Source organism: Motacilla alba, chromosome 1, assembly GCF_015832195.1.
Source record: "Motacilla alba alba isolate MOTALB_02 chromosome 1, Motacilla_alba_V1.0_pri, whole genome shotgun sequence".
In the NCBI taxonomy this organism is placed as follows: domain Eukaryota; kingdom Metazoa; phylum Chordata; class Aves; order Passeriformes; family Motacillidae; genus Motacilla; species Motacilla alba.
Window position 1 is genome coordinate 49,266,668 of NC_052016.1, and position 24,655 is coordinate 49,291,322.

Sequence of the window (24,655 nt, forward strand, 5' to 3'; positions counted from 1 at the left end):
CTGGGAGTGATCATTGTCTGAACACTCAAGCAACTAGTTTGAACTGCCCTCTGAGACTTCCTACTTAGAGCAATAAGGAAACAACCTAAAGAACTTTTTATCTAATATTTTGTTTTCCTTAGTGGTGGTTAGCCTCAGGGTTAATCGACAGGATTGTGAGGAACAGCCCCCTTTGAATACTAAGACAGCTGGCTATAGCAGCTTTTATTGCAGCATGCTTAGGCAAGCCTCTCTGACTTGAAAACCTTCAGGCAACAAAAGTAGGGTATTTTGAGAGGGGCGTAAAATTGCCTGGCTTCTCTTCATTCAAAGAAGCACTTGATTTCCCTCTTGCTTTCTTTGTCTCCTTTTAAGAGAGAGAAATGAGATAGAATCTCAGAGATAAAAGGACACAAAAGTGATAAAGTATTCCATGGCCCATCATTTCTGAAATGGAATGCAAATCCAAATGATGGAAAATCATCTGCCTTCCCTTAATAAATGTGAAAGCTAGTGTTTGTGTAATCTTGTCTTTCGTGTTACAGAAGGCATCTTGGGGAGGCCTTCTGCATTTGCTAAGCAGGAGTGTAGGAGGGTATCTGTAAAGTCAAACCAATACAGTAATTTCACTTGAAATAGCAGCAGAGACAGTTCTTCCTTTAGATTTGCCCTTCTTGGTGATATATCTTTATCTCTTTCATTGAAAATGAAGGAGAGAAAAAAAGATGAATTCTTCATATGCTGAATGACTTAGCCATAGAAAGCAAACTTAACTTTGGAGGTAGGGTAGAAAGAAAGGGAGTTTTCCATTAAAACTAGCCTTTTTTTCTGCTGGGGAACTGAGAGGGGAAATTTAAATAAATCTGGTGTCAGAGAATGTGATCACAGCATTTAGTCCTTTATAGGCTTTGGAAAATAATTGAACTGGTAAAAAAAAACTGCAAAACAAAGACTTTTCTTTTTAGTCTCTATAATACTGCTATGTCCTATAGTTTTCAAAATAATGGAAAAAGCTCTGGAAATGAAAATGTCCTTGTACTCCTTATTTGTTCCTGAAACTCAGAAAATTATTTTATTTGGGAAATCCACAGTGGAATCCAAGAATAATACTTTTGGGAATCAATTTAAAAACTTGTAAGCATTGTGATACCAGCCCTACTTTTCTGTATGAGGTCCTTAAGTGCAGGGCAGGAAAAGGGGCAGGAGGAAAAAGAATAATAAGTGCAAAAATAAGCATGTTATTGCTTCCATTTTGGCTTTGACAAAAGGTAGTTGTTTCAGGAATACATAATAATAAAAGTGGTACTACCTTGACAAACCTTTGAACATCATACCATGTATTCATCTCTTTCTGTTAATCATGCATGTATGGTCAGGCTGCCTACTGCCCTCGCATCCATTTTAGCATTACACACTCTGAAGTGAGGATCTGTCTGTGAATGCTTCCTAAGTGCAGTGCTGTTCTGCCGCTTCAAAACAGCATGGTGTTTATAAACAGAACAGGAAGCTTAGTTTTTTTAAGTCCTTGGTGTATGTATTGTGCATTGTCTGCTGGTAGGCCAGTGCTAATGAAGGCTGCCTTTGAATACCTTAATACTAAATACTGTGTTTTGTGTATCTGTAAAAGCTCTTTATTTTGTGTATCAGTGTCCACAGCTTTGTGGGCCATGCTTTTTGAAATTCCTGGTACCTCTTAGTATCTTGCAGTTTTCAACCACCTTAGGAATAAATTCCAGAGAGATTTGTTGAAGAACTTGTCTGACTAGTAATGACTGTGTGCAAAATCTGTTTCTTGACAATTTAGAGTTTTGTCAGATGCATTTAAGTTTCCCTTATTGCATTGTTTTAGTTCAGATTGAAACCATGAATTTCCTGGAAGAATTTCTGCTGCCTAGGACTACAATTTTGTAGGATGGTATGTGGTTTTATGTGTTACTTAGGTTAGGGAGCTTGAGCTCTCTTCCCACCTGGTCAACAGGATGCTTGTGCCCACCATTCTCTTACTTTTTGCTTTTGTTCTATTTCACAATTAATGAAATCACAGCTGTGGCACCACAGGATTGCACACTGAGTGCTTGCATGTCAATTTTAAGGTATGCTTTTGCAAGCGGAATTAAGGTTAGAACTGTCTATTGTCATTTTACCGGTGTGCTGTCTGGCATTGTATGCCTGTAGTGCAGTTTGGTGAGAACATGATCAGTGGTGTAGATGGAGTAGTCCAACACAAGCTTTGTTTAGTTAATGCAAGCAGAAGGAATAAGGAAAACTCAAAAATACAGCCATTTTATAAATTGCAGGAATATTCAGAAAATTGTATCAATGTTTCTATTTCTTTCAGTCAATTAGACCATGCCTGGAGACATTACCATCCTTAAGAGATAAACTGTTACAAATTTTAGGGGCTTTTTCTGCTGCTTTTTGGGAAACAGTGAGATTAGGAAGTGAATTTCACTGCCATGTACTTTTGTAGAAATTAAGCTGTAACAGTCCTGAAACCTCAGGAAATATTGCAAATAAATGGACAACACAAGTGGGAAACTGCTTTCCCCAGTAATGGGTGAGAATTTAAATTCTCAGCAGATGAGATTTTCACTGCTCTGTAACCAGCCTTTTCTTTTGCTGGATATTGTTGGGGTTTTTTCTTTACAAAGCAAATTGGAAGGTCCTTAAAGGGTTTACGGTCAGTTTAAGGGTGTATCCTTGTCTAAGAATGGTGCAAATTCAGGGAAATGTTTATGGAGGACTTAAATAAGGGTAGAGGTAATGCGCTGTCTCATCTCCCCTTCAGGCTTTTCTCTGTACTGTTGCTGCTTGGAATTGAAACAGTCTCAAATGATGTATTTAAAGTACAAATCTGTAATTTTGTTACAGCACCTGCAAAGTCAGCCACCCTAATTAAAAATGGCCCATATATCTGAAGACATAGATTCATGTTTTAATCCTTTCCAATTCTCGAAATCCCCTGAATAGGATGGAAGAGGGTGCATGCACAAAGAATGTCACGCCTTCTATCCTCAGGCAAAGCTGAATACACTCCATTGTGTGTAAATATCCGAAGATCATCAGCAACCATAACCCAGAAATCCCTGCATGCTACGCTTCAGTTTTTGAGAGTGGTAATTACACCAGTTCATGTCGAGGCTCCTTATACTCAAAACCCTCTTTTTCATCCCATTTCTATATGCAGCTTTTGAAAATTTTACCTATGGGAATCCCCCTAGCTCATCAGCCCTGCCAAACTGATCTAGGTCTTCCAGCTATTGCCAGTTTCTTAGCAGTATGCATCCAGCTCTGTTTTTGAATTAGTGGATACTGCCACTTTCACAGCTACCCTATGGTCAGACCACCACATTGGTATTCTGAGCTGTAGAGCTCAGGCATCTGCAGAAGTAGGTATTCTGATTTCTTCCCTGCCTGATAAAATGATAGCTAAGTGGGTATCTTGAAGGTACCCTACACTGCCTGTGCACTGGACAAGTTTGTATAAGATTTGGTAAAGAGGTTGGTTGATTTTTTTTGACAATTTGTGATCATTTCAAGAGCAGAAATATACAGTTTCTCCTGGAATCACCAGGAAAGCTAACTTTCAGTATATACATCAAGACCTGACGTGCTGAAATGTACTGGTGAGAGCTCTAAAATAATTCTGGCATTTATGAGGAGACACTTTCTCTTTACTAGTCCTTAAAGTCAATAGGCAAATATAAATAAAAAGAGAAAACCTTTCAGAATGTGATGCGTTATGTGGATTAAAGAAACTAGCTGGTTAGGAAGACAAAGAAAAAATGAAAGAGTAGAATCTATATCTCATTCATTCAACGTAAAAAGAATCATAGGTGACATGCTTGTCAGTGGAGCAGCTGATATTTAGGATTTAGTGAAAAGTTTAAATTTCACACCAAAAATAGAACATAATTAGGTTTAGTTTCATTTGTGCACTTGCTTATGTTACACAAAGACTTTCCTAGCTATCCCCAGAACAAAAAGTACTCAATGCCACATCAACACCCTAGGGAGGTCTGTCATGATATGGTCAGTGGTATGTGTTCCTATTTTGCTTTTCATAAAATGTGATTTCCAGTGAATCCTTAACAGTCCCAAAAATCTGAAAACAAAAATCCAAGGTTAGTCATCTCAAGTTCACTAGAGACTGAAAATAATTTTCTCACAGACATAAAATATAAGTCTTGTCTGGATTGCTAAAACACAAGCACTATATTATGAGAGAGATGTTTGCATAGTTTTTTACAGTGATGCTTTTATACTTAGGAAAAACTTGTCCTTCTGTGTGTTTGAGACTAAATTTTTGAAATGTCCTTTCAGGAAGAGCCATGTCCAAATGTACTGAGAAGCGACAGTTTATTTATTCTTATCTATTCTTTTATGTGTAGATCAGACCTCTTTTTTTTTTTTTTTTTTTTGCTGAAATTTCATACAGTATGATCATTTGATACTGAGGATGAGAATATCTGTTCATTCTCTTTTGCTTTTCTTCTTAACATTACATTTCTATTGCACATTTCAGTAAAATAATCTTGCAGTTCTGACCGGCTTATGTTAGTAATGCCTATCCTAAGAGGATCTGTTTTGTGAAAGGGAAGTTCTGATTACAAATGATGTAGCATATATAAGGTGACTCTATGCTAATAAAGGCAGAAAGGGCGAGAAAGACATATGATTTTATAATGACTGGGAATTCTGTTACACAAATGAAGTTCTCAGCATACCCTGGAAAGTGCACCTCCAATGAGGACACTTTATTTGCAATACATACTACAGAATGTCAAAACTGAAGACCTCTTTCTTGAAGAATTTAAGTAATTCTTTGAGTGTCTTTTTTGTTAGTTTGTTTCTGGCATGGCTGTTAACAAAACAGTACGTGTCTTTAGTGCAGCAACTAGAGAATGAATGGGAAGGAATATTACACTTTGTACAAGAGCTTTGTTTTTAAAATGGTGTTATTTTATTAGTTTACTAGGATCCAAAGGGTTTTTAAAATAAAAAGTAAATTTCCTTTTCTTTTTTAGGTCTCTAGATCTCCTGCTTCTTTTCCAGTGTACTTTAAAAAATAAAAAAAAATAAAAAAACACACAAAAACTCAAACAAAAATCTTCAACACCCTTCTCCCTCAAAAAAAAAAAAAATCAAAACAAAGAACAAACTACAAAACAAACCACCACCACAACAAATCCAAACCTTAAACTCTAAAATTAGGTTAGAATAGTGTTTAATGCCAGTAAAGATTTCTTTCAATTAAATTCTGATTCTTAGTAACTGCAGAAATTATCTTTGTGTACATAAAATGAGAACATTCTTCTTTTCTTTAAAGTTGTTCTTGTCAAAATGCAAATAATTTGTATTTGGCTGTAGAAGCTGAAGATGAGTGAGGAGATGCAGTTTGTGCTTTTCGTAATGCACAGCACTTTGAAAGTCCTTTTTGGTGGAGGATGGTGGGTGATGTGTCTTGGAATAGTCACTCTTCTTGATACTAGAATTCACATAAGTTTGCTAACAAATGCTTAGCATGTGGTGGGTGTTTTAATTTTGTTTTTCCGAGGCCTGTTACCACAGACCTACATTTATGGTACTGTCTGATTTCCTTAGTTTATACTATGCCTGTCCAGTTTACTAAAGTTTTGCTTCTCCGCGACATAAATGAACAATAATAAATAGTGCTGGACAGATAGATGTTAGATTTGAGAATTCGTTATGTGAAATAAAATGTCTTACATTGCTTGATTATCCTAGAGATGTTGATTTAATTCCAGGAAAATTTACTCTCTTTGTTCTGTTCACACAGTACAGAGCTATGTTTCTCATTCCTGAGTAGGTAGAATTTTAAGTTTAAATTTGATAATACATGCTACATATAGTGGCTGATTTATAGGTTACATTGATATCATATCATTTGCTAATGCATTTTAATCTTTTATTTGTGGTGACACTAGTTGCTTATTGAGATATGGTAAAGCTCATGTAAAATAGAAGATCTTTAATGTAAGGATTGGGGCAGTTGTCATGTAGTTCAGCTACTAGGAGAAGAAAATCTACTTAATTCAAGGAAAGATAATGAAGTGTTGATGTCAGTTCTTGTTATGTCCATTGAGACCTTTTCTGCACTGCAGTTCAAAACAGAGTGAAAGATCTTTACCTGTGGAGAAAGTCCTGTTTCAATACTTAACTTGATAATTAAAAATACATGGTGTTTATAGTAAGTTACCCTGGTCTACATGCTGCAAATAGGAGCAAAATTAATTCCTATATTCCTCCATGTAGTACTAGGATTTCTTTAAACATTTCATCCATGTAAGTGGGGGCTTGCCTACTTTGTATTTGATTAGCTGAGCATTATTTGGAATTTATAGGAAAGAACTGATCTGTTGTGAAGTGTTTGGGTGCTTTCTTAGTATATAGTATTCAAACGTTCAGGATATAGAGCAGGTAAGATATGAGGACTGTGATTTGATGGAGGTTGAGGAGAAAAGTTTTGAGGGAAGGTGTGGAGCAAATGGATATGTAGGTAATGCAGCACTGAGCTGAGTGGGAGGGAAAAAAAGTTTGCCTTACTGAACCAGTCATATGGTCAGTATGATATTAATATAATCAGCTTGCTTACTTTGAAGTTTTTTCTCCATGGCTCTTGGCTCTAAGACTGCTGATTGTAGTTCAGCTGGTCACATAAGGAACATGCTGACTTTTCTTAAGTGATACTGAGCTTGGGAAAAGCTGGAAGGGCTACTGCCTAAAATAGCTATCCTTGTTAACAACTCCATATGAACATTAACTGTACGTTGCATGGTATGCTTAAGCTGTCTTGAGGAATCGATAATGCTGTCCTCATGCTCCAAACTGGAGGTACATCTAAAACTGCTTCTTCCACAGTCCATTCATCTGTCCCATGTTCAGATGTGTTTTGAAAAATTGATTATTGTTGTTGTTTCAGTGTGTTCCTGCAGTTAACTGTAGATGTGATTCTGTACTGCAAGGAGAAAACATTCTTCCTTCTATTTCTTACTCTGCACTCAAATAGCATATAAAAACAAAGGCTATAAATTATGTACTTTGCATTTTATTAGTTCATGGTGTTACATGGATTTTTTATAAGAGTTAAATGGAAATAGATGAATGTGATATTATGGGTACAGTCGTGTTTTCCCAGTTTCCACTATTGCCAGAACTGAGTTGAGCAAATATAACAAATCAGAAATGTAAGGGAGGAGTAGCACATGCTGGTACAGTAATTTAAACACACAGTCTGTGAAGCATTACAGTGCAGTGTTTTTACATCTGTATTATCTTTACCTGTTTTTGTTGCTTTGCAAAACTAACCAGCAGAAAAGTGAAAAATTGTTCCCCAGTATGAAGGTTTATATATAGTCCAGTATATATAGGGCAGTCTTTACTGTGTTGCACCATGTTTTATAAATAAATAGGCTTTTAAAAGAAATAAAGAAGTCTTGCTATATGTGGTATGTTTCTCAGTGAAGCTGAATATTTGAAAACTTGTGCTACCAAAGATACAGTGTGCTTAATAGTATCTTGTTGAGGTTTAACCCCAGCCATCAAACATAATTTATTGGCGTGATGATCAGAGGGAGGTCAGATTCATCCAAAACATAGCCCAGTACTAGCCATGGTGAAGAAAATAACCTCTACCCCAGACAAAACTAACACATACTGTATTAAATGAGCTACTACAGTGTGTCTGTAACTCTTGGTTCTGAAATTGCTTGTGTGCATGTTTAGAAAGTGTTAATATACTTATCTTAAAACTTCCTTAAAAGCTAGTTTGTGGTATGTCTACCTTGTAACAGAAGATTAGAATGTGAGAAGTAGTTTGACATAAGTAATTATTTTGGTGACTACTGCTCCATTTTATGTTCTTTTGAAATCATTACTTGTTGTGGTTTTGCTGAAGAATATGAAAATGGGCATTCCATGTAATCCAGAAAAGCATAATTTTAAGGATAATTCTTATTTAAAGAATGAATGGTACCAAGTTAATAATACATTGGATTCTACTTTATAACAATACTATCTGAATGTGATTTTTAATTTATACAGGTTCTAAATGACTGGTTAACAAATTTTGTTGTCAGTGTTCATGTACATTTGGAGTTGTATCTTTGTCCCCATCTACTTCTCAGGGCAGTGTTGCTTAATGGCATCCAAATAATGTTGATGCTTGTTGCGAATAGACTGCATCTGTTGCTCATTAGCAAAGCAGGCTAATCACATACTCCAAAAGTAAAATAATGATTCATAACACTTTTGTATTTCCATTGAATTGAATACTTCCATGAATGATAGTCATGAATGTACTTGCCATTTTTTTCAAAACAGAGAAGTCTAAGCTTCCAAAGTTTTGCAGAGGGCTGGGTGGGTTACTTGACAGTCTCGCTGTCCTCATCTTTTTGCTAGAAGTTGAAAGGCAGCTGCACATTCCTTTCACATTGCTGCTTTAGTGTGACTGCTTACTTCAACTACCACAGAGAGATTGTTCAGGTGTCAGTGGGGAGGAGAGTAGTCTGTCCGATAATCTGAGGATGTGGTCTATGCACAGAAAGTTTGGGAACACTAATGATTAGTGATTAACCAGTTCATTACCACTTTCTAGGCCCTGAATATGAACTCATCATGCCGAGGTACTGAACTGTGCTTGAGATTCCAGACTTAACTGGCTTGGTTTGAAAATCTGTGAAGTCACATTTAAAAATGGCAAGTAATTGATCAAAGAGAGAAGGAAGCAAATGTTTTGTTCAGGGTACAACATCTAGTTATGGTACAACAGTTTAGATTATGGTATTCATGATGAACCTTATCAAACCATTGCTCTAGCCCTGGTTGCTGCAGCTGTTGGTTGGGAAACTGGTGGTGGCCAGGGCAAGGGTTTGAGAATCTGACATACAGTGATGCTTGGAGAGAATCCAAACAGTTCTTGTTTCATTTTGAATTGGCTGTTGTTGGCAAGCTTAACCTTTTGTTGTTAAAGTTTCTGTGCTAGCAGGTCATTGTTGTGAATGCATGACTGTCCTAACTCTTGCTTTGTTTTGTCCTAGTCACATTGATCAAACAACAACATGGCAAGATCCTAGGAAGGCCATGCTTTCCCAGATGAATGTTACAGCTCCCACCAGTCCTTCTGTGCAGCAGAACATCATGAACTCAGCATCAGGTAAGCAAAATTTGTATTTATGAAAAAGACTGTACAAGTAAACCACAAGCTATTCTAATCAGGGGAGAGGGAGTCCAGATTTAATAAATGTTCTTTTAGTTATCCTGGTTTGAAACTTTAAATTTGTTGATGCCTGATTCATCAAGCAAGAGGCTGATAGTTGAAATAAGAGAATTTGTATAATATTTTTGTTGTCAATAAAAAGAACATTGTAGTTCTTTGATTTATGTTTTTCTTTTTTCAAATGAATGGTTCAAAGTTGTAAAGAGGCAGAATTTTTGTCTATTTTCTTCTGACCACAAAATGCTGTTTAGCTGATGAAGACCAGAATTTGCATTCAAGTAATATCAATTTACATTAAAGCTTTTGTGCTTCACAGCATTCTTCTGCCTCCATTTGCTCACTGACCGATAAATAAATGTTATACCACCATTTATTTACATTTCCTACATTTAATATGAACATATAATTTTTTCCTGTCCTCCCTAAATGGATCAAGCAAATACCTTGAAAACCTTGTTTAGAAGCAGAGATGTTTTTGTTTTCCTCTTGTGTTTCTCTTACTTGCAGAATCCAGTATCATGGTCATTATTGCTCTAGCTGGAGGAAGTATGTTGTCTTCTCCTGGAATGTAGAATTGTTTTTCAGCTAGCTGGCGGCAGGGGCGGGGGGGCTCTCACTAGACAGCAGTAAAATGTTCTTGTTCTTGCTATAGAATCTACTGTGTGTTACCAGAGCTCTCTCATCTGATTATGCAGAGAGCAAGCAGATAAATTTGGTGCCATGCTTGTTTGAGTGCTTGGTCTTGCCCTTGCTTTGTCACCTCCTGTCTGTCACTGAGGTTCATGTTATATTTATTTTCTCACAGTCTGACTGTATTTTGTGTGTGTCTGCTGTTCCTGTACTTCCCAAGGGTTATTCTCTGGTGCTGCTTTTTGTGGTCTGTTTAGACAGCTTTGTTTCATGCTGCAATTCATGTGCTGCAGACAATACCAAAAGATTAACAGGCGTGACCAAACTGTGCTGTTCATGACTGAGTATTAGAGGGGAAGTTAATCAAACTTTTTGCTGGCTAGGCCAGGAGGCTGGATTATCCTGAAACAAATGAGTCCTGTTGAAGTTCAGGAAGTCGTGATTCACAGCAATTAAGGTCTCAGGCTCTGATGTGAAAATAAAACAGTGTGATTATTTTCTCTGTAAATTTATCCCAGGAAACCTGCAGCAATAGAGGTGGCATGGTTTTGTAGGGACACTTCTAAAGGAGGGAGAATAGGAGAAAGGAAGCAATTCCCTTGGTCTGTCCTACCTTTTTGCTTATTTGTGCTAAAAATAGGTGCTTGCTGTTTCCATATTGACATAAATATTCTGTATTTTAAGATAACTCCTCAAACCATCCATTGTACCAAGAATTGACAGGAAAAAATATTGATAGTAAAGACGGAATTGCTTTATGTTCTTAGAAATGAAGAGTCCTTAGCAAAAAAAATGCACTGTTAAATTGTAACAGGGTGGTAACAAACTAGAAAAGAAGCTAGCAATCTGGACACAAGGATTATTTTATAAAGAACATTTCCATGTAATTGCCTGATGTAATTGTGAGAGAGAGTGATGCTGCATAGATATTGTTGTTCGTGCGGTAAAGAACAGTAGAAATGTGCAAGTGGGTTGTCTTGTGATTTGAGAAAGCACTTACTTGGATACAATTTCATTGAACATTTATTTTTAATTTCACAGATGATACTGTGTTAAATACCCACTAAAAATCCCATGAGCTTTTTTCCCCCGAGTGCTCTGAGTCTGATAAAGTGCATGAAGGACTCAGAGCTCCTGTGTATACTGGATTACATCAAGTGTTATGTGGAGTTAGGTTTTTTTAAGCTTAAGTCAGTTGAGGTAGTATGACTTAGAACTGGCTCTTTGGATGCACTTGCTTACCCTTATTTACTATTAACACAAGTCTGCTTTGAATTAAATAATACTGAACCTGCATTTATTGGATGTGATTCTGATACTTGATCTGGCAAATGTTTATGTACAAACTTTAAATTATTACTGTATACTTGTTTTTACTAAAGTCTCTTATACTTAGTTTTTTATTACTGAGCTCATGGTAGCTTATGCTTCCTTGGTAGCCTCTTGAATAATCTTTGAGAGAAATGGAAAAGTCAAGTAATTATGTACCACTTCAGCACAGTGGAACTTACAGTCATGATGTTGGCACTCAGATTTAAGACTACTTAATGTTCTAATTTAGGCATTCATCCTTGAGAAATCAAGTTGAGACCTTAAAGACAGAAGTTTCCTGTTATGAAATATTGCTGGCAGTGAAACATACCCTAGTGCATGAGAGCCTTTCATGAAAGATATTGGGAAAAAACGAGTGCAAGTATTGTGACAGCTGGAGATCACTGACTTGCAAAAAAGTGTCTGAAATGCCACAAAGGAGAATATTTTCCTTTCTGTATAGATCTTGTATGGTGCTCATTAATTTTAGTCTTTAAAATTACTGACCAAGTTCTAGTGTACTGCCTCAGGAGCCTGTAAGTCAAGTTTTTGCGCTGAATTGTAGGACAGATTTCTGGGAGCTGTCGTGACAGCCTTTAAAAGCTTTAACCATTTAGCCAGAATTAGAGTTCTTGACATTAGCAAGAATTGTGAACAGGAAAACCAACTGAAGATGCAGAGAGAACTGTGAAAGCTGAAATGTACATATTGGAGATAAACCTGTTGTCTTTTTGGATAAATAGGGAAAGAAGAACTCAGGAAAGATGTGATGAGGGCAAGTCAAAAGATTGTTAAACTATAAAAATGGGAAAGATGTAGTTTAACATGAGATTGAAATCTTTAGGTTATCTGTCTTAAGAAATTCCATCTCTTGAGGCACTTAGGTATCTTGCTGCAAATTACATTTCTTCAAGGAAGTTAATGGACATCTGAACCAGTTTTATCTGTTCCAGGCATGACTTTTGTGAATTAGTTATTCATATGAGTGTTAGTTAGCTACATCTTTTATAGGAAGTCATCAATGTGTGAAAAGTGAGGGAGTTTTTGTCTGTCTTTCTTAACTTAGTTGCTACAAGTAATCAACTAAAATAGTTTGGGCCATATGTATAAAGATAAGCAACACAGTGCTCTGTTAGGTGGCATTTGTTGGTTAATCTGTGAAAATAGGATTGCATCCTCACTTCAGTAGTGGAAAGGAAACAAGCCTGTTATTTGTAAATATGCCACATGTATCTAAAAAGTCATTGCAACTGTTCTCATTTTTTTGCATTATGTTTCTAACCATTTTTCCCTAAAGGAAAACAGAAAGAACAGAAAAAAAAGAGCATAGTTTCTTCTGCCTTGATTTTTAACAAACAATCAAAAAGGTAGTAATAATGGTATGCTGTTCTTCTTAGGAACATTTCCTATACATTTCCTACTGAGGTAAAGTTATACATTTGAAAATAAACAGTGGCTGTTTCATATACAATTACAGTTGATACAACAGAGATGGGATAATTGTATTTATGTATTTCTGTTCTTCAGGTACTTTTACTTTTTGAATCATGCTTGAATCATGCTTGACAGGACTGCATATTTTAGCCTCTTCCGCTTGCGCATAGACCTTAGATAATTAGCTTTGGGGCAGATCATGTGTCTTTGTCCTCTTTTGTCTTCATTCTTATGTGGCAGTTTTGAATTGAGTTTCCCAGTGAAAGTTTGTAGACCTAGTGCAATTCCATGTCTCTTAAGGTAAGGCTGTAGTGCCATATTGAATGTTGGTAAGAAAATGAACACTTGAAATCATAATTCTCAGGGGACAGGTGGGTAGGAAGGAACATGCAATAACTAAAACAAGTTCTAGCTCTTCTCTTAGGTCCTTGCTCACTTCAGTTGCAGATTGCACCTATGTAGCCAGTCATACCTCAGAATTCTGCTTTATGTACAGTCAGCACTATGACCTGTTGTAAAACTCAAGTTTCTAAGTATCTGCTTGACAATAATGTTCATTTCTTTCTTCATCTGCAAAAACCACCTCTTTTTTAAATAGTGTCTTTTTATACTAATTTGACAGGATAAAGGTGTACTTTAAGTACGTTTTGTAGACTTGAATATAATTTTTGGAAATTTTAGAACCACAGTGACTGAAGGGAAAAAGTTCAGCTTTCACAGAGAAAGGTTGGGAAAGATCTTGGAGATCAGTGTTTGTATTATGTGAAGGTAAATCCTGTTGTTGAACATAGGTATTCTAGTTCCTAGGTTGTGCATGCATAGTCAGTTGGTAGATAGATACAGATGCCCTCTTATATGCATTGACCTGTTGATAAAATATGGTTTTGTTTACATTTTTTCTAAAAATAAGTGTTAGGAACTGTAGAGTCCTGCAAGATTCACTTCTTATCCCAGCATAGGTTGAATCTCTACTACATTTTTGCTTTTGTTACTTTTTCAGTTGCTTTCTATGTGCCAGCAGCAAGCTCTGCTTTACATTCCAGATTCCATGGCATATGAGAAAGTTTAAAAAAAAAAACCTCACAAAAAGTGGAGACATGCACTAAAGAAACATGCACACAGGCTTTTAAATTACATGTTATTTATATGAAGTTACACCATTACATAAATATATAGTTACAGAGGTATGGCTTACCATTAGTTCTGGAAAGCTGGCTTACATTTGGAAATTAGAATTTAATTTTTTGGTAACTTTGACCTCAAAAGTACCGCAATGCAGGCTGAGTTCCCTGCCTGGAAGGGTTATGTCTCCCTGTGCAAATTATTTCATAGAATTCTAAACTTGCAGTTGTGATAGTGTTCAGTTGTCATAGGAGGCACCAAACAGAACTAGTATGGGGACTATGTCACAGGGATATTGTTTGTGCTAAATATTTACAAAAGTTGGAGGGGAGACTGGAGAAGTACTTGAGATATATTTTGCCACTTAGTAAGCAGACAGAAACTGGCCCAAGGAATAATTTGTGGTAGAATCATAGAATAGCCTGATTTGGATGGGACCTACAAGGATCAACGAGTCCAACTCCTGGCCCTGTGCGGGACATCCCCAAGAGTCACACCATTGAGAGCATTATCCAAACACTTCTTGAGCCCTGTCAGTATTGAGTCTATGACCGTGTCCCTGAGGAGCCTGTTCCAGCACCCAACATACTTGGAGGCCAAATGACTATTCATAGCCTCTATACCTTTTAGGTCTCTACATGTATTCAGTGCTTTATTTAAAAGTTCATTGAATGTGACAGTCACTAAATGGGCTACTTTCATCAGCCAACTAAGTCTGTCCATCACCCCAGGCTAGATGCCTGGACTAAATGGACTTTTGGTTAGACCCAGTATTGCTGTTTCTATACAACATGAGCTGCAGTAACTATGGAAATTTTAGTGAGAAGGTCTGAATAGCAGTAATATAAGACTCAGCTTTTGTGATCTAGGTTATCTAACGCTGAAAATTCTGTTCCTGTTCAGCCTTTTGAGGGGATATGGGCATGTAATTGCAAAGGAATTTTCCTAGATGACTGAATGTGTCTCCTATTCCTCAGCATGGGTTTAGTTCTTTCCTCTGGTAGTTGCCTCAAATACAGAGTTTGAAAATCAGACCTGTCTTCTAGTTTCAGAGTTACTCACAAAACCAAACAGAAATTACAGAAGGCACTAATTTCAATTTTTGAACTGCCTTTTCAATATGTAACGATGACAGCAGAAACATGAGAGCAGTTTGTTGTCCAAGGAAGCAAGCTACGTTATTAATGCCAAAAGTTTCCAGAGATAAAAGCTCTGCTTCTGCAGTCATTTATAGCACTTAGGAAGGAAGGCTTGCTGCTGTGACAGCTGGGTGAGCAGATGGACCTTTATGTCCTGTTCCACAGCTGTGCATTTTATTAGAAAGAGAACCTTGCCCAGGTTTGTCTCCAGTAGTAAGCTAGTACTCATCAGATCACTGAATCTCTTAAGTAGCATTATTCCACCAGGTGGATGGACTGATCAGCTCCTGGCAGCCTTCTTCAAAGGCATTTTGTTCTTACTTGCTACAAAGGAACATGCTGGACCAGTACAGATTTCAGAGTTCAGCAGGACTGACACCCCAAGGCTGGTTTTGTTTTTCTTAAAGCCAAAGAGGGTTTTTCTGGCTTTGCAGTTCACAAAGAATTTCTTGCTGAGTTTCTCCAAGGCATGTTTGGCTTAGCAGGACTCTGAGGAGAGTGGTAGTGAGAAGGTCTGCCTGCATGGCTAGCATGCTGGCTCAGCAGTAAAGGAGTGGTTTTGATTCTTCATTGACTTCTGCAGTTGGATGATGGGGGGCATGTCTCTGTGCTCCAGCTTTGTAAAAAAACATCTCACTGGTTAGCTGACTGGTCTTTGGGTATGGTAACAAAATACAGCGTTCTTTGCGCTGGAGCTTTCATTTCTCCATCAAAGTCCTTTTGTACAGTGAGTATCTTAGGGTTTAAGCATCATTTGCAGTATTGTCACTCTTTCTTGCCTATTCTGTTCACTAGCTTCTCATAAAACTGAGGTACTTGTTACTTGTAGGCAACATTTAGAGCATTAGAGGTGGGAAGAAAATGCCTCGTGTTTGCTGTTTTTCCTCACTTGAAATCCATCTGTAGCACCAATGATGGGGTAGTGCAGTTGTTAGAGAAGGGCTTTGTTTTCTGAGCCAAAATGAAAGTTTAAATTAGAAATGTAGTTTGCAGGGGATCTTCAAAGACCACAGTAAGAAATTCTTGTTCTGATTATGCCTTGGGATATTACTGGAATGCAATTGAATTATTTTTTTACTCATTTTGACATTTCTCCAAGAACATCTTCTGAGATTAAGCAAACTAATCTGTCCTCCCCACCTCCTCTCCCAGTTTTAGACTGAATTTTTCAGCAGGAGCATGACTTCAGGACAAAGTTGCAGTCAAGAGCTAATGTAGTTCAAAGATGGATGTAGTAGACATTTATCAGATGGGCACATATTTTTGGGTATACCTGAATCTCATGCATGAAATAATGATATTTGTGTATACTTAGTGTGTCTTACATTATACAGAATATCTGTTAGTCCAAGTCTTACAGCCAGATGGCTTCTGCTGTTGTATTATTGTATTACACTGAGGAAGAGTAGAAGACCTTGAAACACAATGGCTTGCTGCTACAGCAGGTTTTTTTTCTAATTTCTTTTATGTTCTTACCATGTGAAGTGAATCTTCTGTTGTAAAATTTGAGGATTGTACTTATATCTAAAATACAGGGAAGATCTTCCTGTATCTAATTTAGACATTTTTAAAAGTCTGTGTCAATGTGACCATAAAAAATCAAAACCATGTATTTGTAAAGCACCTTCTAGATAAGATGAGATAAATATAATTTTTTTAATAGTTTTCAGTCTAACCCAAGTATGGGTGAATTTACGTGACCATATAAAGATGGGAACTAGGGGTTTAAGAACTGTATAGGAATGAAAGGTAGTTTCTTGAAAGCTGCTGATGGCAGCATATGGGAACCATTCCTCAGGCTGTGTTCAGACATGAATTGTGGACTCCACAACATCATTATGTACCTCCCTTTGACCATTTTCTAGAAATAGTTTTTCCTGTGTGTGCCTTTCTGCTTGTAGAGGCGTTGCACTGCTGTTCATAGCCCTGTGTCTTTGTGACTGCTCATGGTGTTTCCTTGCCTTTGCTTTGTTATTGCTTGTTTGCCTGCCTTGTTCTTCAGGTTTGCATTTTTGTCTGCTTAAGCCTTAAATGCTTTCACCGAAAGTTAGAGTATGAGGTAAAGAGGAAATTAGTTTTGTCGCTTCTTTTTTTAATTGTTTGTGAAAGACAGGATTGTTTCAGGATCTCCTCAGTGTTAGCTTGTTGCTGCTGCTGTGTCTTAATCACTAGATGAACTTTTCTGTGAGAGATAGAATTATTCTATGCTTCTTTTTCCTGGTGCACATGCTGGTTTCATTCTGGCAGGCTTGACTTATTGCTGGTTTTATACCAGAATGAATGCTTATAGCAAAAATATGTCAAATGCATATGAAAGGATACAAACAAGTTTGAAAATTAAAGTCCAAATCCTAAATAAAAATGATAGAAGTGTTTCCTGTTCCTTGATTTCCCACCCAGCACTTCTTTGCCCTTAATCCCAGAAATCAGCTTGAAACTCTTCTGTTTCATGTATTGTTATATATGTAGAATGTTAAAATATTTTTTAGATCAATTTCAGCTGGAGCAAACAAGAGCCCGCCATCAACTCCTTCCTTCTATATTGCAGGCCCACTCCCCGATGGATGGGAACAAGCTATGACCCAGGATGGAGAAATTTACTACATAAACCATAAGAACAAGACCACATCTTGGCTAGACCCAAGGCTTGACCCACGCTTTGGTAAAAGTTCATCTCAATTCAGAATTCTTGATTTGCTTCAGTTCACTCAGCTTTAATTTTGCAGGCATATTTTGAAAACTTTTTATAGTACAATTAAAATATATTTTGAGTTGGAGGCCTTATTTAAATAACTTTTTTTTTTTTTTTTTTTTAAGATTACAACTATTAGCTTATATCCTTCAGGGACTGTATGTTACCCAAGTTTCTAATGGTACGGCTTGGTATTCTGCCACATGATCCATACGGTTCCCCAAAGTGGTGACATTCAGAAATTACTTATTGAGACAGTTTCAGTCAAGCTGACTAGTCCCTTTAAATTAGCAAAACTTTACCACAGAAGAATCTTTTAATTCCTAAACAAATATTTACTTTCCTTTGTGCTATCTTAAGAGGACATTGTCAAATAATAGTTCATGCTGTTTAAATACATTTGAAACATATACCAGCTTATAGTTCCAGCTTGTCACAGTGATTATCATGACAAAACTTTCTGTATTAAACAATATGATGAAGAATTATTAGTTTTGTTGCTCCTACTTTAATAACCTTTTTGTGGGATAAAGACTATGTGACATTGGAAATAGAAATAGTAACTTAGCGATCACAAAGTCCAGAGGGAGAAATTCAACAAAACAGAACTTAATTTTTTTCAGTTATATTTTTGATATATATGAAGAGCAGAACTGCAGACTTTTCAATAAAGTATTGGCACTGATGACTATGAATAGAAATCACATATAATGTGAAGACTCTAAACTTTCATAGATTATCCAAGTGATGTATTTAGTATGGCGTTAAAATTTCTGATTTTTTGTAAAGCCATGACCTGTGGGTGTCAGCCTTAGTAGCTTGCCCTTGATTTGTTTTCCCAATAACTTACTATTTTCAACTCCTTTAGATTTTAGTTATTTTTCCAGAGCTATGGAAAAACAGTAGGAGTAAAAAAAAAAAAAAAAAAAAAAAAGAGATCATTGTGGTTTTCAGGCTTTACTTTTGGACTCAGTGCAGCTAAATGAAAACAGTGTGCAGATCACTGAGTAGGTCAGGCTGAGGGGATGCAAAACCTTTGAAGCTTTACAGGGGTTGACCTAACAACAACTGTGGGCCCCTTCTGGGAGAGGTATTAACTCCATGAATGCCATATAAATACAGAGCTACAAAACTCAACAGTCACTGTTCTGTTTTGTTTTCTGAAATGTCTGCTAGAAATTCTGTATTTTTGGTTTGCAGGCTTGAGTGCTTACTTACAACATCCGTTTACTCTTACGGAGAATACCACATTGTCACACTTTGTTTATAAACTGCTCACCAGTTTGTAGACAGGTTGAACCACTATGCAACTTGAGCCCAAAGGTGGGGTGTCAGCTTTGGCAAATGTCCATGCTGGCTTTAACACCAGTCAGAGCTACAGACATGTTTGCACGTTGCAAGAGGAGTGTGTGGGTAATTTGCAACTTCACAATTACTTAGTATGTGAGTAAGGCTGAAAAGGAAGCAGTCATTTTGAAAATCAGTGTTGCCTTTTGCAATTACATTTACTCAGGTAACTTGCAGTGGATCTGTTTTCCTTGCATTCCTTACTGTATCATTTCCAAAGATGAACTGGAATTAAAAAGGGGTGTGGAAAATGCCTTAATGGATAGAGGTTGTGAGTGAGATGAATCTTGCTTTTCACAACTATTTTGTATTCCTGTAAATAGAGTGGTCCAGCTGTTAGGGCAAAAGCTGCTTGTCTTGTGCATACTGAAACTCTATCAAATGTTAAGGCTGTGCAGTTAAACTGAAAGAAGTTAGAAATGTCCAAAAGACTGATTAAGGGTTTCTTGCTGCATAGCTTCCCTTTTTGGGCCCACTGTGTATGTGTATCCCAGACAGGCTTGAGTACATGCCAAGGCTCTTTATTTTGTGGTCGGACTTTTAATCTGTTCCAGACCTTTTCAGTCAAAGAGCTCAAGTGTAACTGAAAGGGGCAGGAAAGGAAAAAAAAGCATGTGGGCTCTTCTGATCTAGAGTGACGGCAAATAGAGACAAGCTGCTAGCTGCTGTTGAGCTTGGAGGAGTTTTCCTTGAAAACCTAAGTTGTACACATTGTATTGTGGTTTTTATTTTTTATCATTTGAGCCAAGAAAATACAAAATTCTATTCCTGTTGCTTTCTTACTTGTGACCTCCTTAAGTCACTCCAGTCAAGAAGAAAAAAAAATCTCTTTGACAGAGTTAAATTAGTGAGCCTTGCATTTATTTACTATGTGGAGATCCTCAACAAATATGTGCTGTGACCCTAAATAGCATGTGAATGACTCAGGAGTTTACCTTTCTGTGCTCAATATAGGTTGAAACTTCTGTTGGTATTTTTCCCCTGAGGATGACCATACCCTTTTTTATCACTGTGCTTTAATATAAGGACTTGGTTTTCAATATTTGTGACTACTAATCCAGAAGCAGGATAAATTCATCTTTTTCTTGTTGAAGCTTTTAGTTATTACAGTGATGCTAATGGTGTTTGAAAATGAAGGAGGAATTAATGTCTCTCTCTGCCACTTTACCAATCTTAAGAACCATTGAAGAAAACAAAGCTATTGAATGGTATGTGCAAACATACTCCTCTGTTCCAGTATTCAGAAGCAGAAGGTATGAAGAGTTTTTTGCCCTTATTGCTTCTAAATTCCCAGCTTCCAGGGAGACAGCCTTTATGTCTCTGTATGTTCCTCATCAGATGGAAGCTTTGCATTCATCTTTATTTTCTCTAGTAGGTGTGGATATAGCTCTTTTTTAAATAGTGCTTGGAATTTTCCATTATTATGGCTAGAAAAGAGTGAGAGGAAGGAAAATCAGTTGGAAAAATTATTTTAGGTGGACTGACTTGGTGTGGCGCATTTTGGTATAGCATTCATGCTTTTAAACAGAAAATAAAGAAATGTAATTAGGAATGTATTCTTTCTTGGAGCAAGCTTTTAGAAATAATGCATCAGAAAAGAGCCTCTGTCAGAATAGCTGTGGGGTAGGCTGGGTGTAAAACCTGTGTGCTTCAAGTTGAAGATAAGAACTTTGTTCCAAGACTCAAGTCTAACATCTTTGAGAGGGGTTCAAGGTCTTCAGCTACACCGCTTAAGTGTCAGTGAAGTCCTGTGGCTCAGACTTTCATCCTCCAAGTCTACAAATATGACTTTAAAACAGTTTTGTGTTAGGGCAATTCACAAACTTTAATATCTAGGAAAGAACTAAGTATGAAAGGAGGGTCTTCTTATGCCAAGCACAGGCAGTCATAAAGATGACATGGGATCAAAGGAATAGGGATGGGAGGGGGTTGGTCCTTAGGCCTGTGTCAGCAGGATTCTTGTCTAGTGGAGCATCTGGTAAAAACATGCTGTTCTACCTTCTCATTGCCTTTGCAGGCCTCATAGTAAGAGGCCTCAAATTGCCTTGGTTTTTTATTTTATTTAGAAGATGTTTTTTTTCCCTTGATGGAATTGGACTGTCTGGTTGAACTTGTCTTTTGGACCATTTTGTCTTTTCTGCTATTGGTCATTGGTCATTCTTCACAGATCCTACTGGATTTTTGAGCCTAACATAGTGCATTTTCTTGATACTCAAACATCTGGATAGGAAGCATGTCAGTTATGCATTCTGAGTGGCTGGAGTTGGTGAAGTAGAAGAACATCTGCTTTTCCTATAAAATCAAATTTCCTAGAACCAGTTAAGGTTTAAAATTGTTCAACTTTTTGCTGTAAGTTTCCAAGAATTGGCTTTTGTATCAAATGCCATTAAAGGGATTTTAACTCTTATTTAAGTTTGCCAATGATAGGACTTGGTTTTGAAATGCAACCTTAAATAATGTACCCTTTGAGGGTGCTTAATATATTAAGTTCAAAGATGAAGTTGAAGTGGGAAAATACTGGAAACTGGCAGTTGATTTCCATGTCTCTGCTGGTTTAAGTTTGGTGTGGAGACCTTACTACTCCAGTAGAGTAGTCAGACAATTTTCTGTAGGGATTGGAGTAAAACAAGATATTGTTTGAGTTCCTTGGGTTTTAAAGGCTTGTTACTTATGGTCATACCATAAGTTACTTTCCTTTACAGTTTCTTTCCTTCTGGTCTTCCAATTCTTGGAGCTGTGATAATGGGGTATGAAGCAAAATATGTGACCTCAGGTTGAAATCACTGCCACGACTTTATCACTCCCACTTAGAGATAATGTTAATGTTCTTTGAAGTTCTGCATGAATTTTGGATGAGGGGGAAGGTAAGGCAAAACAATGTTTAATATCATTAGGAAAAATGCCATAGGGGCTCTGTGTACAGTAGCTGCTTGACTGCATAATTAGAAAATGAAATAAAACTGATGATGACAGCATGATTACAGAGAGTGTACACCAGGTTTTTCTGCTTCCTTTTTTTTTTTTGTAGTATAAAAACATTGTGCCTTTGAAAAAGTGAGAAGAGTTTCTCCAGAAACACTGTAGTAAAATGTACATTTCATTGAAATATATATTTGCCATATCTGTTTAAAGAAAAAGCAAGCAAACACATTACAATGTTGAAATTCAATCAAAGCTTAAGCTTCAGAGCATCTGCTAGTTTTTAAGTATCAGAAATTAAAAGGAGGTATTCTGTAGTGTTGCTTTCTTATTCCTTACCTATCTAGCACTTTGTTTAATATATATTCCTTCAAATTAGTTTGTAGGAGCCTTTCAAGATGCAGATTTTTGGACAAGATAGAACTGGAGGTCTAGATTGGAAAACTGGGGTTTGGCCTTTGTCTAGTAAAAAAAAAAAAAAAAAAAAAAAAAAAAAACAACAAAAAACAACAAACCCAGACTCTCTGTCTGATCATAGTAGCATTTAAGACTTCTAAGTTCCAGATCTGCCTTCAGTTTTTTGCACAAAAAGCAGAGCATGAGCCACAAGTGGCTTTGGTCTGCAAATGCAATGGCATATCTCTTAACATACTCTGTAAAACAAAGGAGGATTTGGCTCGTCTAAAAAGGTCTAGTAGTATTAGATTTTTCACTTAACTGTCTCTGTTTTTCCGGAAGAACAGTGTCAGGAGATCATTTAGGATGGGGTAAAGACTTCTGTGTTTTGGTGTGAGTGTCAGAGATGCTTACAGATGAAGCAGCATCAGTTTTCAGTGAACCAGTGACTTCTGTCAAAGCCTGCTGCAAATCTGCAGAGGCAGATGAAATTTTGCTGGTAAGCATCCCTTTGTAAAAGGCAGGTGCTGCCTTATGGTAATGACAATAAATAATTACTTGTTGTGTATGATTATATCAGAAAGTGAAATGTGGGTTTGTTTGAAAGCAGGATGTATTTATACCTCTTAACTGAAGTTCACTGAAGAAATCCCTAAATCTGTCCACAAGTATTGTGTCAGGATGCAGTTATCTACTTCAGGTAGAATATTTCTATACTATGAAAGAGAGAAACCCACACTTTTCTTAAGAATTTATCAGGACAGTAGGTTTATGTAAGTTTGTAGCTGTTCTGGTGTTTGTTCTGTTTTCAAAGTAATTTAATCCTGTTTGGGAAAGGAGATTTATTGCTAATGATATCTGGGTGCCAGTAAAAATAAAGCATGCTTGCAGCGTTGTGCTAAGCAGCTGTGATAGTGAAAGGAAACTGCCCTCCTAACGGGGACACTTCTTCCACCATATTCTTCTAATACAGCAGTTTGCACTTTCCTGTTAATGAGCCTGCTGTGTTAAAAGTTGAAGGTGGATCATTTTGAGCATGATTCATTATCTGTAATCTAAATATATATACATACAGTAATTATATAGTCTATATCTAATCATATATGATCTTAAATTCAAAGACATCAGGTTTTTGTCTTTGAATTCAATCGTGTTGAAACATGATGGTAGTTTCTTATGTATAGAAGTGTTTCTTGATAGTATACTGTTGATTTTTTTTTTTTGCAGTAGCTTTTACTGAATTTTGTAATTTCTGTTTAATCATTTCTAATGGGCTTATGACAAATTAAAAAAAGATTAAGATGTGCAGGTGCCTATATACAGGGTTTGTTCCACTCAAATAAATTAAAGGAAACCTGCAGTTAAAAAAGTTATCATATTATTTTATAACAAATTGTAAATAAGCTTGTCTTTTGGTTAGTTAACCCAGGAAGTATTATGTAGTGATTAAACGCTGAAACTGTTCACAGCTAATAGCCTTATGTAGACTCTTCACTGATTAAACTTTGGTCTAACATGTGGACTAGCTTTCATTAAATATATTTTGCCAGAGAGTTAGTGGACAGACATATGAGGCCTTGATTAGCTCAGATTCCTGCACTTGCTGTAGTCTTTAGTGTTTCATGCATAAATTTAAATTTAAACAACATTAGTTCAGGTTTGTTCTCATAATCTGTCCAGTGCACTATGTTTTAGACAGTTCTGTAGTGCTAATACAGTGTCAGTTGCATTCTGCAAGTCAAGTAATTTAAAACTTGTTTAGCCTTCCAAAATTAAAATTGATTTTTTTTTAAAAAAGTGAAAAAGAGTTATGTAGAGAGTTAAAAGAGAGTTTTAATAAGAGCCCATTATTTAAAGAGTTTTGTTTTATGTGTGTGCACTGAAGTTCCTAAAAGCAACTTACTTAACTGCTGAATATAATTTATGTTTGCTTTTCTGGCTGGCCAGAATATTTTAGTTCTTCTGAAACTGGCATACATTGAGTGAAAGTGCTTTATAAATACTGCTGTTTACTGCTGTGGGGGGGAAAAGAACTGACACAGCTTTTTACTCCAGTTTAGTTACCAGTGATTCAAGAGTCTGTCTGTACATGCTGTAGAGTCTGAATGGTGCTCAAATCAGTCCGGCTATTGCACATCTATATTTGACAATACAGAAAGACTTCAAAAGCAATGGCAGATTTATCAAAGAAAAAGGAACTTAATTTATATTGTTTTAACCAACAGGTGCGATAGTGGTACTAAAACAAAGAGAAGAATAGTACTTTAATTTGAATGAAACTAGTTGATAAATGCAGAGTAACCAGTCTGTAGTTTGGACATGATTCTGTAATGGTATTTTCATTGGATATAGCTTGCTTTAACCAAAAGTTCAGCTCAGGAGTCTGTGAATATTTCTTTTTGCCTAAGACATAAGATTTGTTTGTAAACTTAAAGCAGCAAAATGAGC

At 36.6% G+C, this 24,655-nt stretch overlaps 1 protein-coding gene across 8 annotated transcripts in view; it reads left to right on the plus strand.

Annotated features, from left to right (window-relative positions):
• The window catches only part of YAP1 (Yes1 associated transcriptional regulator), an 86,612-nt gene that overhangs the window by 40,764 nt on the left and 21,193 nt on the right, over positions 1-24,655 (plus strand). For 4 of the 8 annotated variants that reach the window (XM_038128540.1, XM_038128549.1, XM_038128558.1 and 1 more), the window contains exons 3-4: positions 9,039-9,154; positions 17,402-17,515. In XM_038128540.1, coding sequence (XP_037984468.1) covers positions 9,039-9,154; positions 17,402-17,515 — 230 coding nt within the window. The remainder of the gene's footprint in view (positions 1-9,038; positions 9,155-17,401; positions 17,516-24,655) is intronic. The other 4 variants (XM_038128565.1, XM_038128573.1, XM_038128576.1 and 1 more) reach the window with 1 other exon arrangement.